General features: G+C 44.3%; 1 protein-coding gene across 1 annotated transcript; it reads left to right on the top strand.

Moving 5' to 3' along the window:
* The first annotated feature begins 1,203 nt into the window (after positions 1-1,203).
* sim1a (SIM bHLH transcription factor 1a) lies at positions 1,204-25,672 on the top strand. The gene is made up of 11 exons (XM_085364965.1): positions 1,204-1,378; positions 4,822-4,904; positions 5,936-6,025; positions 6,106-6,214; positions 6,296-6,381; positions 6,963-7,162; positions 8,683-8,789; positions 9,113-9,260; positions 12,746-12,899; positions 21,317-21,704; positions 24,966-25,672. The coding sequence occupies exons 1-11, from the start codon at positions 1,204-1,206 to the stop codon at positions 25,670-25,672; spliced, it is 2,247 nt and encodes a 748-aa protein (XP_085221091.1).
* Positions 25,673-26,946: the final 1,274 nt, after the last annotated feature.

Here is a 26,946-nt window from a genome sequence, read left to right as displayed (position 1 = left end):
GTTACAACAATGTGCAAGAAGTTACAGCAAAACCCACGTGCGTGATGCTCCAATAGCACATTTCTTTTGTCCACTCACGGTGAGACAAACACACGGCCTGGATATTTGCTTTGAAACTGTTTGTTCATTATTCCCACAGAGGACGTGACCGTATCACTGACACACAATGGCTCGTGTCTCTGCTGAGGTGAAACGACTTCTACAATTTCCACGTTTAGAAATCCTCGTATTCAAAGTATTTCTGTGCTGAGAAAACAAAACAAAGAAGCATCACTGTCCCCGAGCTGGCTTTGAAATCCCTCAAATCGCCAAGTAGACCACAGAGGGGTGTAGATGTGGCCTGTGGCGATAACAAACAAAATAAATAAATACAAAATAAATAAATACATACATACAAATGAATGAATGAGCAGATAAATGAATAAAATATGAATATAAAAAGATGAAAACCCAAAAGACAAGATGCAATAAAGGAGAAGCTCTCACTGTCGCTGTTAGAAAACTTTTTAAGCAACATTTTCTTCTGTTTTTTTTTGTAGATAATAAATATTTTAATAAAGTGTATGTATATATGTGTGTGTATATATATACACGGTTGACATGACGGTTTTAATGCTGTTTCTGAGGAATCGTTGGAGCCTCCTCAGGACAGAGGTGAATGTGTTCAGTAGCCAATCTCCTTCCTCCTGGAGGCCTCGGTACATAGACTAACCAATAGGTATGCGAGCAGTCGTCCAATAGCAGCAGGCCTTCGTGCCCGCGGCACAGAGCAGGCTGTGGATGCGCCACCAGAAAATCACACGGGATGGAGGATGCGCGCGTGCGGAGCTTCTTGGAGACCGTGTGAAAACCAACAGGTTAGAAAGTGAGGTGAGCAGGAACAGCTGTCAGTGTTCTAGCCACTCGTGGAGCTGTTACACGCAGACTGATCGCGCCTGTGAATAAAATAAATTGTTTTTCATTATTATTTTGACCCTTGCAGGGCCTTCTGTGTGCGGCGGTCCGAGGTCTCAGTGTGATGCGTCTGAGCTTCCAGCTTTGAGCCTCACGCGGCCAGGAGTAACCGGGACCCGTCCACGTCAGCCCCGAAGCACCTGGAGGTATGGGCGGGAGTGCACGCGCCAGCTGCAGCTGTGACGTTTAGGCCGCGCGGAGGGAGACGTCTGCTTTGCTATGAGCGTGGATCGGCGCTGACGCAGAAACATGAAGGAGAAGTCGAAAAACGCGGCCCGGACGCGCCGGGAGAAGGAAAACAGTGAGTTTTATGAACTGGCCAAACTGCTGCCGCTGCCCTCCGCCATCACCTCCCAGCTGGACAAAGCCTCGATCATCCGGCTCACAACGAGCTACCTGAAGATGAGAGTGGTCTTCCCCGAAGGTGGGTGCGCTGCCCTTAAATACTGATGAAGAGAATCATACTAATAATAATCACAGCACGATCAATACAACTTGTGTTTAAAACAGTTGCGTGGATTTGTTAACGACACGAGTGTCTCTTTATTCTGTTTGGTCCGTGAACGTTTAACAATAACAAGAAGCACACTTTCTCCGTGCGTGTGTTTTTATTTAATATTTACATTTCTAATATTTTTAAATTAAACTTTACTTTTTAAATCTGTTCAGAAAGCAAACGTTACATTCCACAGCACAGTGGAGCTTTTTCCTGTGAGTAAATATCCTGCTTTATCTAACAGCTCTGCACAGATCGCTGTGGTGAAATAAACACGGCCTCCAGGCTTTTACTCGCGTGTTTCTATATATATTCTTGGCGCTTTGATTTTTCAGGAATTCTGATGCTGCTGACTTTTTAATATTCTGATCAAGAAAAATAGAATTTAGTGGAAACGAAATCGAGATTGTGGGGTCTCCGTGGGGTCCCTGTCGGGCCTGGCAGACATCAGTGGCCGGTGTGGATGGAGCTGATTGGAACATGACCACCGTCGGTTTGTTACAAACTGGGAGGCACTGGTTTCACATAATGCAAAATAACGTCCAACTGGACTTTGCTTCAAACTGCTTCCACGATCACGCATTCGCTGGAAATGGATCTTTATTGAATATAAATATGAGCAGAATCACTGTGGAAAGCGGGACGGTCGTGGGATGTATTCAAAGCAAAAACACAGACAGTGATGTAGTTCAGGACTGTCGGTAACCGTGACTCTATGAAGGTCCAGATTCAAGGGAAAATATCTAATCGATGCAAAAGCTCAGCTGGACGGAAGAACGTCATAAAACACATCCGTCACTTCCGTTTGATGACAGTGACGAACACGCTGGTCCTGCTCCTCAGTCTGCTTCAGGTCTGATGGTTATGAAGACACCAGCAGATGAGCTCCATCAGTGAGTCCGTGGGACTCTGTCACCTGGAAGAACACGAATGAATGAATCAACATAGAGGCATCACGCAGAACTACCGTGGACCCCGTGGACCAGACCGTGGCATAAAAAGGTCGCCACAGTATAGCAGAGCCAGAGTTGTCCTCCTTCCAGAGTCTCAGTTTTTCTAAGGCCACACGCACCGCACATGAATAACCGTGTGGCACAGTCACCCCCATCCTGCACGCGTGGAGGATGTCTGCGTGTCTCCATATTGAGGAAATGAACTCGTGTTTTTACTGTTTCCATTTAATTAGCTCGTGTATGAGCTTCAAAAACGCGTCAAATAAAGAAAAGCATGACGGGAAAAATGTTCCTGCTTTTTTCTAACCGCCTCGTCAGCGCGTGGCTCAGTGTCCAAATATTATTCATTAGATTTTTAAAACATTCCTGCTGAAGATTTCATTATTCCAGTTTGTGTACTCGGCACTAATTGGCTGATTTCACATTAAAGCTTCATGCAGTGCAACCAAACTGTGCTCATAAAGTTTGTCTCTGTTTAACTGTTCAACATGAAATTATTATTTTACGTTCTTAATGTCACCAGTGTGAGACGCTCATATTTTTAAATGTATTATAATAATATATTTTTAATGTAATTATGTCTTTACTCGATTTTTATTTAAATATTATATATATTTAACATATATAATATATTTATGTTAAATAAATATATATAATTATTTAAATATTATATATATATTTATTTAACATAAATATATATAATATATTTAACATAAATATATTATATAAATATATATATATTTATATAATATATTTATGTTAAATATATATAATATATTTATATATAATATATTTAACATAGGGCAGCACGGTGGCACGGTGGTTAGCACTGTTGCCGCACAGCAAGAAGGTCCTGAGTTCAATTCCACCATCAGGCCGGGGTCTTTCTGTGTGGAGTCTGCATGTTCTCCCCGTGTTTGCGTGGGTTCCCTCCGGGTACTCCGGCTTCCTCCCACCGTCCAAAGACATGCAGCTTGTGGGGATAGGTTAATTGGATAATCCAAATTGCCACTAGGTGTGAATGTGAGAGTGCGAATGGTTGTCTGTCCCTGTGTGTTGGCCCTGCGACAGACTGGCGACCTGTCCAGGGTGTACCCTGCCTCTCGCCCTATGACAGCTGGGATAGGCTCCAGTGCCCCTGAAAAGGATAAGCGGAAGCGGATGGATGGATATTTAACATAAATATATTATATAAATATATATATATATTTATAATACATTTATATAATATAATATATTTAACATAAATATATATATAATATATTTATAATATATTATATATATATTTATGTTAAATATATATAATATATTTATAATATATTATATATATTTATGTTAAATATATATATAATATATTTAACATAAATATATATATAATATATTATAAATATATTATATATATATTTATGTTAAATATATTATAAATATATATATAATATATTATAAATATATATAATATATTTATAATATATTATATATATATTTATGTTAAATATATATAATATATTTATATAATATAATATATTTAATATAATATATTTATGTTAAATATAGATCGTGTATAAAACAAGCAGCTGTTCGTGTATTTATATATAGACGGTAAATATTTGTATTGTTGCCGATAAATCTGTTTGTTTGTTTTTTAAGGTGAAATGTAAAAAGCTAGCGCGTGAGAGGGACAATTATAATAATACAAAATATCCTGATCTCTGGGTCACGGTTCGTGGGTTCGGGCCTGCAGCGGCGTCCCTCCGCGTGATTGTTTTTGCTGAACGCCGTAAATCATCTCAGTGTTTTTATTGAGTTTCCGTGGAAGTTGATATTTCGGTCTGTGCACTGGGTTTATTTGATTGTGTGTAGTCACGCAAACGTGAAGCGGCTCCGGTCGCTGCACGCCGTCTGTTTGCTCTGCAGAGCGGGCTTTGCGTGTAAACGCGCCCCGCTGCCGCAGCTGGGCTCGCCGGGCCCTGCGCGCTTCTGTCTGCGCGCTTCTGTCCGCGTTTGAGGGGCTCGTGGAAGTATTTTCCCGATTCTTCACTTATTTTTGGCTTCGCTGTATTTTTAGCGCTGCGGGCAACAAACTCCAGACTTCACACTGACTTTAAACTGGGCAGATTTAAGGAACATTTGGAGTCCCGTTTAATTCCAGAGATGCCTTCGCTTTCCGCAGAATTAGCAGTTCACTTATGGAAGTAAAGACTCCTGTTTGTCCGGATATATCTTGTATTGTCAGACCCTGCTCGCTGTTGATCGGAGCTACAGGACGATCATGGAAAAGCCGTTTATAGGGCGCAGATTTGGTTGTTGTCAGTGTTCCCAAACCACTCGTACTAAGACTGTGATGAGTTGTGTTATTTATCTGGAACAAAGAACAAACTACGCGGTTTTTTACACTTACCTGTTTTGGTTGATCCGCAGGCCTGGGGGAGTCCTGGGGGCACGTTAGCCGCAGCAGCTCTCTGGATGGGCTCAGCCAGGAACTAGGCTCCCATCTCTTACAGGTACTCACTGCTATCAGTACTGGTGCTTAAAAGGCAACTGCATGTGCACTTTATTATCATCATTGTTCAGCCTGGCAATGCAGCTTTGTTGAAGGTTTGGTAGCTGCTGCCACATGCCTCCTGCTGCCTTCATTCTTGTGCTTTCAGTGTGAAATGAGCTGAACACATTCGTGGTCACGCACAGAGCCTGCAGCCTCTCGCATCAGCCGCAGCACAATGGAGCCGGGCTGTGTGCCGGCTGCAGGCTGAACGAAGCAGAGGTTAGCTAGCCTCGATCAGTCATCATGACAACGGAGGAAACACTTGAACAGTGCTGGGCCTACACATGAGAACCAGCACAGCAGCAATAGTAGTTATTCCTGACACGCGTGCAGTGTTTCCTCTTTGTTCCATACGTTTTTAGGTGAACAGCTGAGCAGCATCTAATGCAGAAAATACTGGAAAATCTAACAGTAACATAAGGAAACAGGGAAGGGTTTTCCAAAGGCAGCTTCCATCATGACCACACAGCAGAATCAATAGTTTTAAAAACATTTGAACACAGAGTCAACAGGTACATCGATTCTCATTACGCTGCATGAGTTTGAGCTGGAGGGACTTCATGATGCTGAGGTTTTAATAACCACGTGTAGGTTTCCAGGCACGCTAGTCTCCAGTTTAATCCCGGGAACATGTCACGTTAGGTTCAGGCAAACCAAACGAGCTAACGAGCCTGCTAACACAGACCGGAGCAAAAACATATGCAGAATTTCTTTTTCCAGAGTGCAAGGAGGCCATGTTCTCCTCGTGCATGAAGCCGTCTTTGTCTCTAACAAGTCAAATCTGCACAGCACAGACAGCAAAGGCACGGAGCTGAATGCAGCCACAGCCAAGTTCCATCAAAGAAGGGAAACAGTCTGACTCCACCGTCGTAATTGGCCCTAAAATGTGCAGATACACAGAAACAGATGATAACACAGATGCAACTAAAAAGAGAAGCAGCTTTGTACCTGTGCAATAACGCCTTTTCTACCCTGTACCGTTTCTTCCAGACGTTAGATGGCTTCATTTTTGTGGTTGCTCCTGATGGGAAAATCATGTACATATCAGAAACAGCGTCAGTGCACTTGGGCCTGTCACAGGTTGGTCTGACACACCCGATGTGGTCGCTGCCTCCAGGCCTGATATGTCATAGCTGTGAGCTGAATGTTCATTTCAACAGGTAGAGTTGACAGGAAACAGCATCTACGAGTACATCCACCCAGCAGACCACGATGAAATGATAGCTGTCCTCACAGCGCACCAGCCTTACCACTCCCACTTTGTCCAAGGTAATCAGCCATCTACACGTGTGCTTCTGTGTACGGCATCACTATGCAGCACAGCTCATGTGAGTTTTTATGTCTCTGCAGAATATGAGATGGAGCGCTCCTTCTTTCTCAGAATGAAGTGCGTCCTTGCTAAAAGAAATGCTGGTCTTACCTGTGGAGGCTACAAGGTAACAGAGTGGTCTGAACACACGCTGCCCTCATCAGCCACACAAAATCAAACTTTCAGAGATGAGAGGAAATGATGTGCACTCACACTCGAGGTCAAACAGACGTGCAGTTTTTAGGAGCACACAAGTGTTCAGTGAAGGACAATGACATGCATATATGTACGTATAGCTCTGGAAGATAAACCACCACGTATCCCAGGACGGTCCAACCCTGCAGTAACCGCCGCGCTGAAGCGGCTGACTTACTCAGAGCTACAGCTCAAACTGTGTGCAGTCGTCTCCATGTGCACCGGGGTTGTCAGGATTTCCTTTTTTATGTATAAATATGGGTCGAGAGTTGCAGCGTAACACGTCTGCTGGCCAGCAAGTCGTACTGACTGCAGCGTGCTGCTGTGGCAGCAACAGCATCCACGTCATGTTGACCTCTGTCCAGTGTTCTCGTCTCACAGGAAAGTCTAACAGACTGAAACACGGGTTCAAAGTGAAAGAGCACAACCCTGACATCAGGTCTGGGCCTCAGCTCATCAAACGTACCCTCCTGCGTGACTGATGTTGTTACCTGCTGTGTCCGCTTGGCCCAGGTGATCCACTGCAGCGGCTACCTGAAGATTCGACAGTACAGCCTCGACATGTCTCCGTTTGACGGCTGCTATCAGAACATCGGGCTGGTGGCTGTCGGCCATTCGCTGCCGCCCAGCGCCATCACTGAGATCAAACTGCACAGCAACATGTTCATGTTCAGAGCCAGTCTGGACATGAAGCTCATCTTCCTCGACTCACGGTATGTCCGCTCACCGTCTGCAGCTGCTGCTCACAGGACAGAGGCGTGTGCGTAGATTGGCCCTTTCCTGATCTCTTAGCTTTTACAGAATTGTTTTCAAGCACGAATGACCCGCCTGAGATGTTAAAGCGAGGCCAGAGCGTACGTTTGGTTTCTTTTGAGTGACGTGGCCGTGAGTGATCGTTGTGTGCCTGAGCTTGACTGACAGCAGGATGTTCTTACATAGAGCACAATTTATGGTTCCATCAATTAGGACAAAGAGCACCATGTGTAACTGTGGGTATGATGTTCTTTTCCTGACATGCTGTGTTGTACCACATGTATGGGGACTCAGACCTTTTGTATTGTTTTCCCCAAAGTCTTGGGGACCATCAGAATGTCTTTGTGGAGTGTTTGTGTTGTTGGTCAGCACAGAGTTTGCCGTACAGCTCTCCCACGGATGCCAATAACTGAGGGAAGTGAGGCCTGCTCTTCTTTAGATGTTGCTCTGGGTTCGTTGTGACCTCCTGGAGTCACGGATGTTTGGTTGGCCAGACACTTCTGGGAAGTTCCACAGTTGTTCCCAGTTTTCTCCACATGTGGATACGACTCTCAGCGTCTTTCATTGGAGCTACAAAGCTGGCTTTGTGGCGCCTTTCAGACTCAAAGATGTCACTGGCTTTGTTTCCTTAGACCTCAGCTTTCTGTGTTGTCACACATGTGTGGGAGTAATCCAGCTCCGCAAAATGATCTAAACTTTCCAATAAATGGGGTTGATCACAGTTAATGAATGATTTAACGAGGAGGGCAATTACTTTTTCCACACAGGACCAGGTAGGGTTGGATAACCGTTTTCCTTTAACAAATGAAATCTTCATGTTAAACTGTAGGATCTCAGATATGCGAAACAGAAACCAGGAAGGGGAAATACTCAATCACAGCATTGGTTTTTGGTATTTGCTTGATACACGTTTTGTGTGAGGGCCTGTAGAAATACAGGAAGTACGATCAAAGAAAACACCAGCATATAATAAAAATGCTGCAAAAGCACATAAAACACAAGAGAAACGAGTTACTGGAGCCAGTCTGTGCAGAAGTGACGGATAGTAAACATTTATTTACAGGAGTCACGTGATGTGTTTCTTCATCACAACACAAACGTTCCTCTTCTTGCAGCGTCTCAGTGCCATCTGCAGTTGTTCACTTGTCCTTTATTCAACTTCCATTGTCACTTTTTTTACTTCCTGTATGTTTGTTTTTTCTATTTGCTGCTGTTTCCTTTGGTTGCAGTGCATCTGACCTCGTAGGGCCACCGTATGGAAGCCTGATTTATACTTGATAGTGTGTGTGTGTGTGTGTCAGCAGTACTTGTGTTAGTAATGCTGTGGGGACATCAATCTGTTTACATAGTGAACATTCTTACGTTTCATAGTAAAGTTTGAAGTTTGGGGTAAAAAAAGGAAACAAAAGTTGTTGTATTTAGAGTAAGTCTCTGCAAATGATGAGATGTAACTGTGTGTGTGTGTCTGTGTGTGTTCCAGGGTTGCAGAGCTGACGGGCTATGAGCCTCAGGATCTAATCGAGAAAACTCTGTATCATCACGTCCACAGCTGTGACTGCTTCCACCTGCGCTGTGCTCATCATTTGTGTGAGTTAGGTTTGTTTTACCATCTTGCACACGCACACACACACACGCACACACACACACACACACACACACACACACACACACACACACACACACACACACACACACACACACACACACAGTGTGTACTGTAACAGTGTTACAGTATAATGAACAGATATTCCATAAATACATTTGTTGTTCATTTAGACTAATGAGAGCACCAAACAATACAAAACTAAATAAACACATTTTGTAGTTCCAGCATGATCTTGGTGTGATTCCACCCTGTGCTGTAATTTGTTGGGATGTTTCTCTGACCTGTTGTTTTCTCGGTGTTTCAGTGCTGGTCAAAGGTCAGGTCACTACAAAGTACTACCGTTTCTTGGCCAAGCATGGCGGCTGGGTGTGGGTTCAGAGTTATGCAACCATTGTCCACAACAGCCGCTCATCCAGACCTCACTGCATTGTCAGCGTCAACTATGTTCTCACGTGAGTCTCTGTTGCAGCTCCTACACACTCAGTTTCCTCTGTGAGACACGGGTCAAAGGTCAGACTGACACTCAGAAGATTTGTTGGAGACAAACGAGATTTTGAACAATTAAGGCTATATCTGATGTTGCCATTCACTTCCCAAAGATCACATGAAAAATCACTCAGTATCATCCGGTGATGAAGCTGGCATGCAGCATGAGGAATAGATCTAAGGGAAAGCTCTTTGTCTGATACAGATGGCAGGATATTTATCGCTCAGCTGGTTACAGTCTGCATTTTGATCTATGCAGAAGACAAAGCTAACGGGGTTAGCAGCACGTATTTAATGACTATGATGCTCATGAATTAGTAGAAGAAGAAGAATCACTTTCGTGGTCGTAAGACTGACAGCAAGAACACAGTGTTACACCGTCAGTCAGTCGGGAGGACTGCAGCGTCACGCAGATGAACGCACATTTGTTCTGTCAGAAGCAAAGGCACTCATCTACACCGATGCAGACAAATAAAAACGGTCAGATGAGACTAATAAGAGATTAATAACAAGTATGATTGAGCAGAGGTCTGTGAACACAGTGAGTGAAGAAGAAACAGCAGTTTTCCTTCAGTGTCGCTGCTCTGACCGCTGGAAGACAATTGACTAATATATGATTATATTAATAATAATAATGATATATGTATGTATACATATAATGACTATAAAGTGACTGAGTGAGAACAGTCACAGGTGTCGCAGCAGGTGTATTTAATGTGTGTCCGTGGAGACGCTGACATGTTGACATGCAGAGTCTTAAATTGCTGCAATATCTGAATTGACTTTTAAAACAATCAGAGGAACTAATGAAAGTGACAGTGCACGTTAACTGCACGTTAACTGCACGGTAGCCCCATGAACAGATGCACTACATGGTTACAGTGCACAGTTTAGGAGGCTCCATGAACCCACTGTGAAATCTTAGTGCCTGAGAGAAGGACAGAGAACAGCTGATGTTCCTCTCATTCACCTCTTTACTTAGTGTTTAGCTGCTAACAGCACTCAGCACACATCAGGAAACACAAAGCAGATGAGCTGAGTATGTGTGAGCTCTCTCCTGCTCAGTCTCTGCTGAGGACGTCTGTGCTGGTGGCTCTCCTGAGAAACCAGTATAAACCTCTGTAATTCCACCCAGTCTGCTCTCACCAGTGTTGGGCTTCTTACTCAAAGAATATTACTCATTATTTTGAAGTAATCCATTACATTACTTAATTACTCCCTGTAAAAGGTCATTTGTTACACTAACATAGACTTAAATGTGATGATGTTTGACAGTTGCCAGTTAACAGCCTCAGGTTTCACACTGATGAACACACATACATCTTTATTCAGCACCAACTCAAAGCAACGCTGATAAAGACACAGTGAAGGCTGCTGAAATTCTAATGTAGAAACCAAGAACTGGAGGTTGCAGCGCTGCAGGTGCTCATGTCTCTGCTCTTTGCCTGTAAAGGACACAAGGCTACAGCACGTCTGCCTACGACCAGTCCTACCAGTCATATTTTGAACAGGACGGGGTTGATTTGGACACGTCTGGTGATTCTGTATATTGTGAACAAGAATAATCTCAGAGCCCATCTGAGCCACAGCGCTGCGATCAAGCCCAGGTCCAATCAGTGCTGTGTATGAATTACTGAGGCTGAAGTGCAGAACACATCAGTGTTTCCCATGCAGGTGGTGTGAAGCAGCAGGTGTGTCTCTGAGTGTCTCTGAGTGTCTCTGAGTGTCCAGGGCAGGTCTGCTGTCTGTGCTTTGATAACATAGTATTGGTCCTGAGATGCTGTGCAAACAGCAGCTACTCACTGGAGGTTAACTGGAACTCTGTTAAAGCCTTGTTTTCAGCATCAGGCCGTCTAACTAAAGTTTGTCCTTTTTCCTTTTATTATTATTGTTGTTCCTTTGAAACAAACGATCAGGATTTCTTTCAGAAACCAATAACTGGGTTTTTCCCTAGTTCTGATGACAGAGACATTCCTGTGTTATCAGTAGATATGCTGGTGATGTCAGAGTCTGAGTCCTTTGTTGGCTGTTACCTGCACAGTCAGTCTGGCGGTGTGTAAAGAAAGGAGCTGACCATGCTGGGACCATCAGGCCATAAAAACAGTCAAATGCTTGTTCTTTCAAACAGAATGAAGCCGATCAGTGCCGACATCAGCCGCTCTCTCTGTCAGTAACTAAACTTATTTATTATTTACTGCCCCGATGTGTGTATTTCACAGATGTACAAGAGCCTAAATGAATGAATAAGGCCCATAAAAAGCCTCCATTAAGCAGCATGACTTACTGCATTTACAAGCAAAGAACAGCTTGACACATGTTTGCTGCACGTCCTGCATCGCAGCCCTAACGGCTTCTGTTTACGGCCTTTTAATTGATATCTTGTAAAGATGATGAGCATTTACGGCCCCAGCTTGCTGTAAAGGGATCGAAGCCTCATAAGGCTCATTTCTTCTCCTCTTAATATATTTTCTTATGTAGTGATGATGGAGAAGAAGCCGCGTGGTCCTCTCGCTCGGTCTGAGTTTTCCACGACAAAAGGCAGAGATAAGGAGAGCGCAGGCTTTTGTGGAGTGTTGCTATCAGCAGCAGAGCTGGTTTGCCCCATAGCTTTGGCCACACAGCCACTGATAGCAGAGGTGATGGGATACTTCACCTGCATGTGAACTCCCACTGTGTGTTTAGCTCTGATGACCTCTACACCTAATACCTCCACTTGACAGTAATTTAGCAATTCTTTAAATGTCTGCAGCAAACGCATGCGACCACATTTCACTCATGTGACTTCCACAGCAGCTCTGCTGGGTGTTTCAGTCTTTAAACCATTCTGTATAAAGAACCACAGGAACACGTTCACATGAAATGCACTACAGTGCACTACAGCTGGGAAAACATCAAATGTGGGATTTCTCTGGGATGCCCCGGCAGAGCCGCTGCTTATGCTCCTCTTATTTTAGGATTCTCCAAATGTAAGCGAGCCACAGCCTGTGTGTCTGAGCGGTGTTTACAGAGACTGAGACAGAAGAGAGATCACTGTTTGTCTCAAATAAACTGTGTAGAGGTTTTCTGTTGTCTCGAAATCCATTCATCATCCATGTTGAGAACACTTTAGCAAGAAATCAATTCCCATTTCCCCGCAGTGGGACGTCCAAGTTTGTCCTACGGGTCTGATTGAGCGAGATGTAACCTTTAATCTGTCGGTGTATTCAATTGGACGGCTCAGTGGATCCCTCTGGTAACACAAGCAGCTCCCGTCCTTTCAGCACCACCCACACACATCGCCCGGTCTCTCAGCACTCATCACACTCTAACTGCTAAACAGATGTTATTGACTTTTTGCACCCAGAGAAAATGCAGCTCATCGTCTTCTTTAATAAATAGTCTTTACATGAGACTGGAAGCTCTCCACATCTATGCACTGTACCTCTGGGCTTTTCTGCTTGTGTGTCTTTAGGGAGACAGAATATAAAGGCCTCCAGCTTTCTCTGGACCAGGCCACATCCAAGGCCTCGTTTCCCTGCACGAGCGGCCTCACAGACAACTGCAGAACTGCCAAGAGCCGAGCATCACGGCCCAAGAGCAAAGCCAGGCTCTCGCCATATACACAGGTGAGTGCAGGTCTCTGAGACTGAGGTATGAACACGTTACTGCACTGTTGCCTGGTTGGGACGTGGGAGCAACGCTGCAGCTGTGCTCCTTGCTGAAGGAGACAGTGTGCACCAATAGCAGCAGGCATTGTTAGACCCGGACTGAGTTTTAGATTTAAATGAAAAAATGATTTATTATGTCTTTATTTTGTCAGACACTTTTTTTCCACCTCTTCTTTTTCTTCTTCTGGTGCTTGGATTATAAATTGTAGTGGCAGACATCAGAGAAAGCCTCACTGGACTGAACCATTACTCCAGTTCATCATTCACAGAGTTCATGATCGTGGTTTCAAGAACTGGTTTCTTCTCTCAAACTAGTGACCAGGAAGGAACACATTCATCCCTGGATAGCTGAGACAGCTTCACTAACCAGTTTGGGTCTTCTTCCAGACCTTAGCAATAAACTTTCTGAAGAGTCTGTTTCCATATGGATAACCTGTGTAAATATACAGGTCTCCTTCTTAGATCTGTACTGAATTAGTCAGTCCACCGAGGGCTGTCAATCTAAGAGAAACTACCAAATATAGTCAGTCATGATCAGTATGGAGTCGGCTTTGGCTTTATCAAGTTTAATGACACAGTGAGCCAGGGGTGTCGAACTCCAGGCCTCGAGGGCCGGTGTCCTGCAGGTTTTAGATCTCCCCCTGGGTCAACACACCTGAATCACATGATTAGTTCATTACCAGGCATCTGGAGAACTTCAGGACATGTTGAGGAGGTCATTCAGCCATTTGAATCAGCTGTGTTGGATCAAGGACACATCTAAAACCTGCAGGACACCGGCCCTCGAGGCCTGGAGTTGGACACCTGTGCTGTAATCCTTCAGCAGCGCTTACTAATGTGAGTATATGAATATAGAGTATATAGTTGAGTTCATGCTGTGTGGATTAGAAAATAAATCCAAACGTGGGGACTCTGTTTTTGTGTTTCTGAGACCTCAGGCAGACGGCACATGATTTTCATTTCAGTATTAAAAATAAATCTTACATTTAAAAAGATGTAAGGTTACTTTCAAACCTGTAATATAGGGAACTAGCATTAAAAAATGTCTGTAGTTCCCAAACAGTTGATGCAGAACGTTTCAGATGAATGTCTGCACACACACGTCTGTGCTATTCAATTCAATTCAATTTTATTTACACAGCGCCAAATCACAACAACAGTCGTCTCAAGGCGCTTTATATTGTACAGTAGATCCTACAATAATAGATACAGAGAAAAACCCAACAATCATATGAGCCCCTATGAGCAAGCACTTTGGCGACAGTGGGAAGGAAAAACTCCCTTTTAACAGGAAGAAACCTCCGGCAGAACCAGGCTCAGGGAGGGGCGGGGCCATCTGCTGTGATTGGTTGGGGTGAGAGAAGGAAGACAGGATAAAGACATGCTGTGGAAGAGAGACAGAGGTTAATAACAGATATGATTCAATGCAGAGAGGTCTGTTAATACATAGTGAGTGAGAAAGGTGACTGGAAAGGAAAAACTCAATGCATCATGGGAATCCCCGGCAGCCTACGTCTATTGCAGCATAACTAAGGGAGGATTCAGGGTCACCTGGTCCAGCCCTAACTATATGCTTTAGCAAAAAGGAAAGTTTGAAGCCTAATCTTGAAAGTAGAGTAGGGCTGGGCCATATTATACCGTTCACGGTAATACCGGTATAATGTTAGGCAACGATAGGAAAATGAAATATCGCGATAGAATGGGAGTAAAACGCGCATGCGCAGTGCCTTTGTTTTCATACGCACATGGCCGATTGTTGAGTGAAACAGATGAACCAGAATTGGTTTGTAAAAATGGTGCAACTTCAGTGATGTGGAACTGGTTTGGTGTTTGTCCGTCAGATACACAACAAAGCACATTTTTTTGCAGAACATGCAAGCGGCCGTTGTTATTGTCGTATTTGTCGGACTAAGATGCTCTTAAATCTGGGAGTAATCTGGGTCCTAAACTCCGTATGCTTCAGGTCAAACAACACTGCAGCATCACTTAGAGTTAAAAACTGTCTAAATTCTTTCATCTTTAATAAAACGATCAGCATTGCTGCTTTACCAGGTGTAACTATAAAGTTTAACTTCCAGGCATCCATGAAAACAAAATTTATTACATTTAACGGAGTTAGAAGTTAGCATGAAGTTAGCGGAAGTTAGCTCACTAGTTTCGCTAGTTACCTAAGCATGATATAGCATGTTCTGACTGAGAGATTTCTGAAAAAAATCAAACGTACAGCTCTGCTATCAGTTCCAACATAAATGAAGACAGGAAACTAAACAGCAGTGACGTTTGTAGGGTTACTGAAGTTGGGCTAGCTGGTATATAATGATGTGCTACGTGATCGCTAGCAACACAGCTATGTTAGCATAACATAAACAGTGAAGCTGGAGGATGAACACTAACACTTTTCCACTTATAAAAGTTAACGTGAAGGTTCTTCATGGTTAGAGACAAATGCAATCGCATGGCAGGATGCTGTAAATGGACCAAACTTCAGTCAGGAGAACAACTGAGATAATCCATCCACAATACGAGGTTAGTCATTAATATACTGCAACAACATGGGAATAGAGCAGCTGCCAGAGAATTCAACATTAATGAATCAATGGTACAGAAGTGGAGGAAGCAAGAAGAATGAGTTTAATAAAGTTTGATTTATCTGACTGCTTTGTTTCGCTTAATGTGCCTTATAATCCCGTGCACCTTATGGTCCGAAAAATGCGTACTGCACACTGCAGTTTGCAAAGCACCTCTTTTTAACTTCAGTGGATATTATACATGGTTATGCTCAGGATATGTCAGCCCATTTCTACTGGAAATGCCTTTTGGTTAAACTTTCAGCAAGGAATTTGCATTTGCACTGTTACATTTTTATAAAGCTTTAATGTACATAAAAACCAGCTTCTTGTTTAAGTGAAAATAAATGGAAGGTTGTCTTTTTGCGCTAGTAATGTTGTGGAGTTGTATTTTGTCTCGCATCAATTATATCGTCGGTTATATCGTTATCGCAAATTTTCAAATATATATCGTGATAAATATTTTTGGCCATATCGCCCTGCTCTAAAGTAGAGATAGTGTCTGTCTCCTGAATCCAAACTGGAAGCTGGTTCCACAGAAGAGGGGCCTGAAAACTGAAGGCTCTGCCTCCCATTCTACTTTTAAATACTCTAGGAACAACAAGTAGGCCTGCAGAGCGAGAGCGAAGTGCTCTAATAGGGTGATATGGTACTACAAGGTCATTAAGATAAGATGGGGCCTGATTATTTAAGCCAAAGAAGGGAAGCCAAAACAGGAGAAATCTGCTCTCTCTTTCTAGTCCCTGTCAGGACTCTTGCTGCAGCATTTTGGATTAGCTGAAGACTTTTCAGGGAGTTTTTAGGACTTCCTGATAATAATGAATTACAGTCGTCCAGCCTGGAAGTAATAAATGCATGAACTAGTTTTTCAGCGTCACTCTGAGACAGGATATTTCTAACTTTAGAGATGTTGCACAAATGGAAGAAAGCAGTCTTACATATTTGTTTAATATGTGCGTTGAAGGACATGTCCTGGTCAAAATGACTCCAAGGTTCCTCACAGCGTTACTGGAGGCCAAGGTAATGCCATCCAGAGTAAGAATCTGGTTAGATACCATATTTCTAAGCTTTTCAGGGCCGAGTACAATAACCTCAGTTTTATCTGAATTAAGAAGCAGAAAGTTAGCGGCCATCCAGGTCTTTATGTCTTTAAGACATTCCTGCAGTTTAACTAATTGGTGTGTGTTATCTGGCTTCATGGACAGATAGAGCTGGGTGTCATCTGCATAGCAGTGTAAATGTATGCTATGTCTTCTAATGATGCTGCCTAAGGGAAGCATGTATAATGTAAACAGAATTGGTCCTAGCACTGAACCCTGTGGAACTCCATAATTAACCTCAGTGTGTGAAGAGGACTCTCCATTTACATGCACAAACTGGAGTCTATTAGATAGATATGATACAAACCCCTGCAGCACAGTACCTGTAATACCTACAGCATGTTCTAATCGCTCTAATAGGATATTATGGTCGACAGTATCGAACGCTGCACTGAGGTCTAGCAGGACAAGCACAGAGATGAGTCCACTGTCAGAGGCCATAAGAAGATCATTTGTAACCTTCACTAAAGCTGTTTCTGTGCTGTGATGAGCTCTGAAACCTGACTGAAACTCTTCAAATAAACCATTCCTCTGCAGATGATCTGTTAGCTGTTTGACAACTACTCTTTCAAGGATGTTTGATATGAAAGGAAGGTTGGAGATTGGCCTATAATTAGCTAAGACTGCTGGGTCTAGAGATGCTTTTTGAGTAAAGGTTTAACTACAGCCAGCTTGAAGGCCTGTGGTACATAGCTGATTATTAGAGATAGGTTGATCATATTTAAGATCGAAGAATTAATTAATGGCAGGACTTCTTTGAGCAGTTTTGTAGGAATGGGGTCTAAAAGACACGTTGATGGTTTGGAGGAAGTAATTATTGAAGTTAACTCAGAAAGATCAATTAGAGAAAAAGAGTCTAACTTAACATCAATGGTACTAAGAGTAGCTGTAGATAATATTACATCTGTGGGATGATTATTGGTAATTTTTTCTCTAATGATAAGAATTTTATTTGTGAAGAAGTTCATGAAGTCATTACTAGTTAACGTTAAAGGGATGGTTGGCTCAACAGAGCTCTGACTTTTTGTCAGCCTGGCTACAGTGCTGAAGAGAAACCTGGGGTTGTTCTTATTTTCTTCAATCAGTGATGAATAGTAAGATGTTCTGGCTTTGCGGAGGGCTTTCTTATAAAGCAGCAAACTATTTCTCCAGGCTAAATGATGATCCTCTAAATTTGTGACACGCCATTTCCTCTCCAGATTACGAGTCATCTGCTTTAGGGTACATGTTTGAGAATTATACCACGGAGTCAGGTACTTCTGATTAGAGACCTTAGTTTTCACAGGAGCTACAGTATCCAGAGTCGTACGTAGTGAGGAGGTGAAATTATTAACAAGATGATCGACCTCTGTTGGAGCAGCGTTCAGATAGCTGCTCTGCTCTATGTTGGTACAGGGCATTGAAGATGATAACAGTGGGTGGATTATATTCTTAAACTGAGTTACAGCGCTTTCAGAAAGACATCTACTGTGATAAAGTCTACTCTCCACCGCTGTGTAATCAATTATTGTAAATGTAAATGTTATCAGGAAATGATCAGACAGGAGAGGGTTTTCAGGAAACACTGTTAAATGTTCAGGTTCTATGCCATATGTTAAAACAAGATCTAGAGTGTGATTAAAGTGGTGGGTGGGTTCTTTTACATTTTGAGAGAAACCAATTGAGTCTAATAACAGATTAAATGCCATGTTGAGGCTGTCATTTTTAGCATCTACATGGATGTTAAAGTCACCCACAATAATTATTTTATCTGAGCTCAGAACTAAATCAGATATAAAGTCTGAGAAATCAGACAGAAACTCTGTGTAAGGCCCAGGTGGACGATAGATGATAACAAGTAAGACTGGTTTCTGAGTTTCACAGCTGGGGTGGACGAGGCTAAGCATCAGGCTTTCAAATGAATTAAAAGTCTGTCTTGGTCTTTCATTAATTAATAGGCTGGTGTGAAAAATTGCTGCCACACCTCCCCCTCGGCCTGTGCTTCGAGATTTCTGGTAGTTAGAATGACTCGGGGGTGTTGATTCATTTAAACTAACATAATCATCCTGCTGCAACCAGGTTTCTGTAAGGCAGAGTAAATCGATTTGTTGATCAATTATTAAGTCATGTACTAACAGAGACTTGGAGGAGAGAGACCTAATATTCAATAATCCATATTTCACTGTTCTACTCTTTGGTTCAGATGTGGATACTGTATTGTTCTTTCTTTGTAATTGTTTATGTTTAAGTTGTTTGTTGCTGGTTTTTAGTTTGTTTTTTGTCTGTTTGGGAGCTGACACAGTCTCTATGGAGATGGGTTTTTGGGGGGGTAGCAGGAGGAGAGAAGCTGCAGAGAGGCATGTAAGACTGCAACTCTGCTTCCTGGTCCCAACTCTGGATACTCATATTTTGGGGGGTTTAATAAATTTGTCCATATTTCTAGAAATGAGAGCTGCTCCATCCAAAGTGGGATGGATGCCGTCTCTCATAACAAGACCAGGTTTCCTTCAGAAGGTTTGCCAATTATCTATTCAATTACCGATTCAATATTGATTTTAGTGACCTCCGATTGGCGTAACCGGGTGTCATTACTGCCGACGTGAATTATGATTTTACTGAATTTACGTTTACCCTTAGCCAGCAGTTTTAAATTTCCCTCAATGTCGCCTGCTCTGGCCCCTGGAAGACAATTGACTATGGTTGCCGGTGTCTCTAGCTTCACATGTCTGAGAACAGAATCACCAATTACCAGAGTTTGACCCCCGGCGGGTGTGTCGCCGAGTGGGGAAAAACGGTTAGACATATGAACAGGTTGGTGGTGTACCTGGGGCTTCTGTTTAGGACTATGCTTCCTCCTCACCGTGACCCAGCCGCCCTCTTTCCCCAGCTGCTTGGGGTCTGCCGGGGAACAGCTAGCGGGACCTATGCTATCTTCGGCTGCACCAGCTACAGGGGCCTGGCTAGCTACGGGTGAATGAAGGGTGCGAAGCCGAGTCTCCAATTCAGTAATCCTGGCCTACATTTGTTGCAGGTATCATTACTGCTAAAGGAGGCCAGGGAGTAACTAAACATCTGTCACAATGAGCAGGAAAGTGCAGGAGGAACAGGTGAAGTAGCCATGGTGCTAGCGAGTCGGCTACGAGCTAAGCTAAGCTAGCGAAACACTACAGAGACAGTGAGTGAATACTTTGGCTATAAATTAGGTAGTGAGTACACAGAGAGTGTGCTTCGGATGAAGCATGTGAAGATTATACTGTGAAAAAAGAATGTATCTAACAGTTTTTAATTAAATTACTAAGCAGATAAGCTAGGGTGACCATATTTTGATTTCCAAAAAAGAGGACATTTGGCTCAGTCATGAAGAACTTACTTAAAGAAACATAAAATCGGCCCGGGCATTTTGACTAGAGACCGACCCACCAGGTATTATAGGAAAAGCCATAAACCCTTTGAATGAAACGCTGTTGTGACAGTGATGTACAGTCTTGTTGGTATATGTATGATTTCTATACATTTTACATCAGATAAAAACTTTGGCTGTAAGATTCAGATAATTATTTATTAAAAGTGAGACATTTTAAATGTGAATAAAAAAGAAAAGTATTTCTTTGTGCCCCCCTCTCCCTGGTAATGCCCTATCTGCCCCCTGACAAAACTTTGCTAGACCCGCCCCTGCACAGTTACCAGCTGTCAGCTACGTAGAAAAGGATCCTGGTGTTATTTGTCTCTCAGAAACAGTTCATAACTTCAACTCATTCATGTCACCTAAAACATCAGCTGATACTAGAAATTAATATTAAATAAATTCTAACAACAGCTGATCAAGCTTAAACTGCTGCTGTTGTTTAAAGTGACATCTGCTGGTTTCCTCTTTCTGGCGCAAAGTCGGCGATAAACAAACAAGAGATCAGCTGATCATTGATCAGTTTCATGATTGAAGGAGCACCACCAAACAACTGAGTTATTTTTACACATCGGCCAGCATCTGGCCAATCCACCACCTTTCATTGTTTATACCGTTATAAAAAAAAAAAAACATCGGCCCGTGGCCATGTCCAGCTATGGTCGGTAAGTTCGTCTGAAAGAAGGACGTGCGCTTTGGGATCTTTTAAACATCATTAGGCGCGTTGCTGTGCACTGTCCTTCCTGTCTGTGAGCGCAGAACAAGCGCTCACAAAGCAAGTTTGGGGATGACGTCACACACATGGGTCCTCTGTCGGAATATAGGAAAACCCGGACATTTTTATCAATCTCGAAATTCCTCCCGGACGCCCCAGACAGAACGTAAAAAGAGGACATGTCCGGGGAAAAGAGGACGGTTGGTCACCCTAAGATAAGCTACTCAGAAACACCACTGCGTTTGAGCAGGAACAGGAAGTGATACTCTAATGCAGAGAGAGCGAACACCAAGTGACAGTTTCAGTGCGTCTGTAACACTGTGGAGAACACAGGAACATGAATGAAGACTGCTTTTTTAAACTACTTGCTGTGAAAAAAGACTTTGTATATATATTTACATACAGAGCTGACGACTGTACCTCATCATAGTGTAATAACATGATGACAGCACATGCAGCGTATTCATACACAAATACGCTGCATGTTCATTTGAATGATGAAAACAGTGGATCAGTCTCCCTGTTCTGGATCAAAGTGCTGTAGCTGAACATCCAGAATCAGCAGTCACAGTCTTTGGATCATCCCTTTCTTCCTCCTCTCACCCTCACAGTATTCCAGCTTCCAGATAGAGCGTTCCGAATCCGGCCAGGACAGTCCGTGGGGCAGCAGTCCGCTCACAGACTCGGCCTCCCCTCGACTGCTGGAGCAGACTGAAGGCGTGGATGCCTCCTGTGTTTACAGGCAATTCTCTGATCCTCGTACACTTTGCTACAACATGTCTGAAGACCAGATCACCAGCCACATCCACGGTCAGGGTCAGAGCTGTGAGCGGGGTCGGTGCGAGGCAGGCCGATATTTTCTAGGACCTCCTCCACCAGGCAGGGAGACGTGGTGGGACACCGCCCGCTCCATCATACCGCTGAGCAAGAGCTCGCTGGAGAGCTACGAAGACTACGACGGCAGCGTGCCACACATCACAGCTGTGCACACCCACCACGGTGAGGCCTTTTCTCTCATGGAGCTGTGGCTGTTTAAATCTGCACAGCTTTAGCACAATGAACTTTCTGTTTGGTTTTCTACATGTTGTGACCAGACGTCTCAGCTTTAGTCTCATCTCTCCAAAGCAGATACAGCCACACTGACGTGTATTTGTTAATAAGCCATACTGGTTCAGGCCTTTTCTAACTATGCTGTCCTGACATGCAAACTGAGGCTCAGATGGAGTTCAGGTGGACTTCTCGGTTTTTTTGTAATTTCTTGACACACACACACACACACACACACGCACACACACACGCACACACGCACACACACACACGCACACACACACACGCACACACGCACACACGCACACACACGCACACACACACACACGCACACACGCACACACACGCACACACACGCACACACACGCACACACACGCACACACGCACACACACGCACACACACACACACACACGCACACACACGCGCACACACACACACGCACGCACACACACACACACACACGCACACACACACACACACGCACATGCACACACGCACACACACACACACACACGCACACACACACACGCACACGCACACACACGCACACACTTTCTGATGATCAGTTAATGAAGTGCATTTGCACCCCTTGGCTGCTGCTTTCCCTAACGAGGTACAGCACATGCAGTGTGGGACATCATGCCCTTTGGGTACTGGCTGAGGACACCTGTATTTACAGCTTCAACATGCGTGATAGCATATGTAAGGCTGCTCCACCTGCAGCTTCTCTGCTGCTTGGCAAAAAGAGAGAGAGATTGTGTCTTGTCTGCTTACCTGCTCACTCCAAAACTCCATCTCCAGGCCAGTGTCCAGTATGTCAGTGCCATCGTGGTGAGCAGCTAACTCAGGGTGTAGCTGGCCAGAGCCCTCACATGCTCCGCTCAGCAAACCCATAGAAGGATTCAGCGTGGTCAGCCCAGTTAGCTGTGGGGAGAATAATTTGATCAGTACACCTCAACACTGTCTTCACACATGTGACATGTTTTTGCAGAGTTAAGCTCCAGAGCTGGCGACAAAACGCACAAGCTTTGGACTCAGGCAGTGATCTCCTCATGTGGACAGTCCTGCACAAAACTGGGCTCACATTGTCCTTGTAGTGAAGAGAGAGTGCAGTTCTGAGGACAGAGGTAAACAGAGTATTTGTTCTTCATCTCGGTTTGGTTCTTGTACCAAACAGCAAAACAAAAACTGCACAGCAGATCCAGACAGGAGCTGTGTGGTCAGCTGAGCAGTGTTGGCTAACACCAGCTGGGGTCACGTGGGCAGCAACAGAGCTACAGGTGTAGCAGGGTATAGGTGTTCTTAGTGAGGGGAAGAGCATAGGGACTGAGTGATGATGGTGACGACAGAGCCTCACATATACAGTGGGGCAAAAAAGTATTTAGTCAGCCACCGATTGTGCAAGTTCCCCCACTTAAAATGATGACAGAGGTCAGTAATTTGCACCAGAGGTACACTTCAACTGTGAGAGACAGAATGTGAAAAAAAAATCCATGAATCCACATGGTAGGATTTGTAAAGAATTTATTCGTAAATCAGGGTGGAAAATAAGTATTTGGTCAATAACAAAAATACAACTCAGTACTTTGTAACATAACCTTTGTTGGCAATAACAGAGGTCAAACGTTTACTATAGGTCTTTACCAGGTTTGCACACACAGTAGCTGGTATTTTGGCCCATTCCTCCATGCAGATCTTCTCGAGAGCAGTGATGTTTTGGGGCTGTCGCCGAGCAACACGGACTTTCAACTCCCGCCACAGATTTTCTATGGGGTTGAGGTCTGGAGACTGGCTAGGCCACTCCAGGACTTTCAAATGCTTCTTACGGAGCCACTCCTTTGTTGCCCGGGCGGTGTGTTTTGGATCATTGTCATGTTGGAAGACCCAGCCTCGTTTCATCTTCAAAGTTCTCACTGATGGAAGGAGGTTTTGGCTCAAACTCTCACGATACATGGCCCCATTCATTCTGTCCTTAACACGGATCAGTCGTCCTGTCCCCTTGGCAGAAAAACAGCCCCATAGCATGATGTTTCCACCCCCATGCTTCACAGTAGGTATGGTGTTCTTGGGATGCAACTCAGTATTCTTCTTCCTCCAAACACGACGAGTTGAGTTTATACCAAAAAGTTCTACTTTGGTTTCATCTGACCACATGACATTCTCCCAATCCTCTGCTGTATCATCCATGTGCTCTCTGGCAAACTTCAGACGGGCCTGGACATGCACTGGCTTCAGCAGCGGAACACGTCTGGCACTGCGGGATTTGATTCCCTGCCGTTGTAGTGTGTTACTGATGGTGACCTTTGTTACTTTGGTCCCAGCTCTCTGCAGGTCATTCACCAGGTCCCCCCGTGTGGTTCTGGGATCTTTGCTCACCGTTCTCATGATCATTTTGACCCCACGGGATGAGATCTTGCGTGGAGCCCCAGATGGAGGGAGATTATCAGTGGTCTTGTATGTCTTCCATTTTCTGATGATTGCTCCCACAGTTGATTTTTTCACACCAAGCTGCTTGCCTATTGTAGATTCACTCTTCCCAGTCTGGTGCAGGTCTACAATACTTTTCCTGGTGTCCTTCGAAAGCTCTTTGGTCTTGGCCATGGCGGAGTTTGGAGTCTGACTGTTTGAGGCTGTGGACAGGTGTCTTTTATACAGATGATGAGTTCAAACAGGTGCCATTCATACAGGTAACGAGTGGGGGACAGAAAAGCTTCTTACAGAAGACGTTACAGGTCTGTGAGAGCCAGAGATTTTCCTTGTTTGAGGTGACCAAATACTTATTTTCCACCCTGATTTACGAATAAATTCTTTACAAATCCTACCATGTGAATTCATGGATTTTTTTTTCACATTCTGTCTCTCACAGTTGAAGTGTACCTCTGGTGCAAATTACTGACCTCTGTCATCATTTTAGGTGGGGGAACTTGCACAATCGGTGGCTGACTAAATACTTTTTTGCCCCACTGTATGATCACAGGTCATCTGCAGTAAAGCCATGAGTACACGTGTCTTCAGCCAGGATCCACGGGGCGTGATGCTCCTGTGTGTGCTGAGTGGATAGTCACATGACTGTCATGGGTCTGAATAGTTTTGGTGTTTGATGCAGGACTACAGCTGATGACTGGCAGAGATCTCAGTGGAAGAAAGGAGCAACCTTAAGCTTACAAATTCTTATTCATGCTTCCTCTGCTGTCACTGCTTCCCTTTGCAGGCAGGGGCTGGGATGAGGATAGCGTGGTCAGCTCACCAGACGGAGGCTCAGCCAGTGACTCAGGGGACCGCTACCGAGCCGACCGCTATCGCTGCAGTCCACAGGAGCCCAGCAAGATCGAGACGTTGATCCGAGCCACGCAGCAGATGATCAAGGAAGAAGAAAGTTGCCTGCAGTTACGCAAAGGCCCCGCACCCGAGGCCTCACTGGGGCCAGCAAACGGACTGCCCAAGGGCCCTGGGTCGTGCTTTACACCCGAGTACACTCAAGGGCCTCTGCCTTTACAGACCATGTTGTGTCGAGGTTTAAGTCAGGTGATCAGCCCCACGCCTAGCCCCGCCCCTCAGTCTAAGCTCAACAGTCCAGGTTCAGAGTGTCTCCATAAGCCCAAAGACTACCTCCAGACAGAACTGCCCCCCCTTTCTTTGCAGTTACATCCTTTTGGTCGTGCAGGGGCATGCTCAGGCTCCCCAACACCAGCTCCGGCCCTCTATCCCTCCCATACACACCCGCGGCCCTACCTGGACAAGCATCCAGCATATTCCCTGGCCGGCTACACTCTGGAGCACCTGTATGACCCAGAGAGCCTCCGGGGCTACTGCACCTCCACCAGCACCGGCTCCACCCCCTACGATCACTTCCGCATACCAGCAGAGCAGACCACTGGGCGTAAAGGCACATCTGTCATTATTACTAATGGAAGCTAACACTTTTCTGACACACAGTCTGTTTAGCTTCTCCACAGGAGAGACTCACCTGCATCTGTTTTTCACCGTACCAATGAATTCCCAGAGAAAGTTCATTTGGCTGCTTCTAAAATGTCCGATTTGAAACAGGAAGCTCTTTGTGCCCGTGGCTCTGCTGGGTCTGTCTGTTTGCTGAAGCTTGGACACTTTTCTCTGGTCCAATCAGAATTAGAAAGAACAGAGTTATGATTCAAACTGGGAGCAGTTGATGTGTTTTGTTAGGGTAGTGAGTTTGATTAAACCCACTCGAGTATCACACATATTTACACACGGCCTTATAATCGACTATGGATCGATTTGATGTCCTTTAAATGCAGCGCTTCACTCGGTTCACAAACAAACCGAGTGGGCCTGTGATCTGCGTCTGTTCCCATTTGAAGGCCTTTAAGTCAAAACTAGAACTCGATAGAAAACGGATGGATTCCCTTTTGGTTTAGCATCAGATCCTGTGTCAGTTTCACTCGTCCACATGGCGATGTGTTTCTATCAGAGACAGAACTGATGTTTTTTTTATACACACTGTTGGTGAAGACACATGGCAGGCTTAGGTTGGGTTGGACACGGAGCAAAGAAAGAAGAAACGAGCTTTATTGGTCACAATCACAAAGAGTACAACATGCAGTGAAACGTCCGAGCTGCAGCCGCGCTGTTCGGCATGGGGGGGGGCTTAGCCAGGACCCTTACTGGATACTGGGAGGGAATCAAACTCGTGACGTCGGCTCCAAAGGTGTGTGGTCTTACCGCTACACTGTCCAGCTGCCATGATGGTTGGTCCTGAAATGAGAGCGATCACCTGAAACAAACTAATATGCAAAGCCATTCTCTGTTTTCTCTCCCTTTGTGTTCACGGTCACGTTGACTTTTGGCGTCTAGTGAGAGCGATACACACTGAATACACCTTTGGAGATATTTGATTGGCTGACACAGTATCATATTTGAATAGCATCACAGTAAAATGAGCGAAGGAGGTTTTGTGCTGCGGTTTAGCAAACTCTAAGTTTGGTCTGAGCGCGTGCACAGAACATATGAAGTTTCATTTCCATGACGTTAATCATGAGTGAGTGCAGGGCGATTGGTGCTCGTGACCATATGCAAAACGTTGGTGTGCCCGGTCAGTTAGCCAAATTGCATCATTCATCATCCCTGAAGCAACTGTTGTTGCAATTATACATATTTGCACAACAAGACTGGAGTTTGGTTATTGCTGATGAACCTATATTTATACCAGTTTGATT

This window comes from Diplotaxodon limnothrissa, linkage group LG11 (assembly GCF_057381915.1).
Source record: "Diplotaxodon limnothrissa isolate DT_005_m linkage group LG11, D_limnothrissa_male_GT1.1, whole genome shotgun sequence".
NCBI classification, from domain to species: Eukaryota; Metazoa; Chordata; class Actinopteri; order Cichliformes; family Cichlidae; genus Diplotaxodon; species Diplotaxodon limnothrissa.
The sequence above is the reverse complement of the archived record's forward strand: the minus strand, read 5'-3'. Positions and strand labels throughout refer to the sequence as shown.

Excerpts from the sequence above, each read along its gene's own strand:
- sim1a (XM_085364965.1), top strand. The coding sequence starts at position 1,204 with ATGAAGGAGAAGTCGAAAAACGCGGCCCGGACGCGCCGGGAGAAGGAA. Across the intron at positions 4,905-5,935 it reads TAGGCTCCCATCTCTTACAG|ACGTTAGATGGCTTCATTTT; the intron begins GTACTCACTGCT and ends CGTTTCTTCCAG. Across the intron at positions 7,163-8,682 it reads CTCATCTTCCTCGACTCACG|GGTTGCAGAGCTGACGGGCT; the intron begins GTATGTCCGCTC and ends TGTGTGTTCCAG.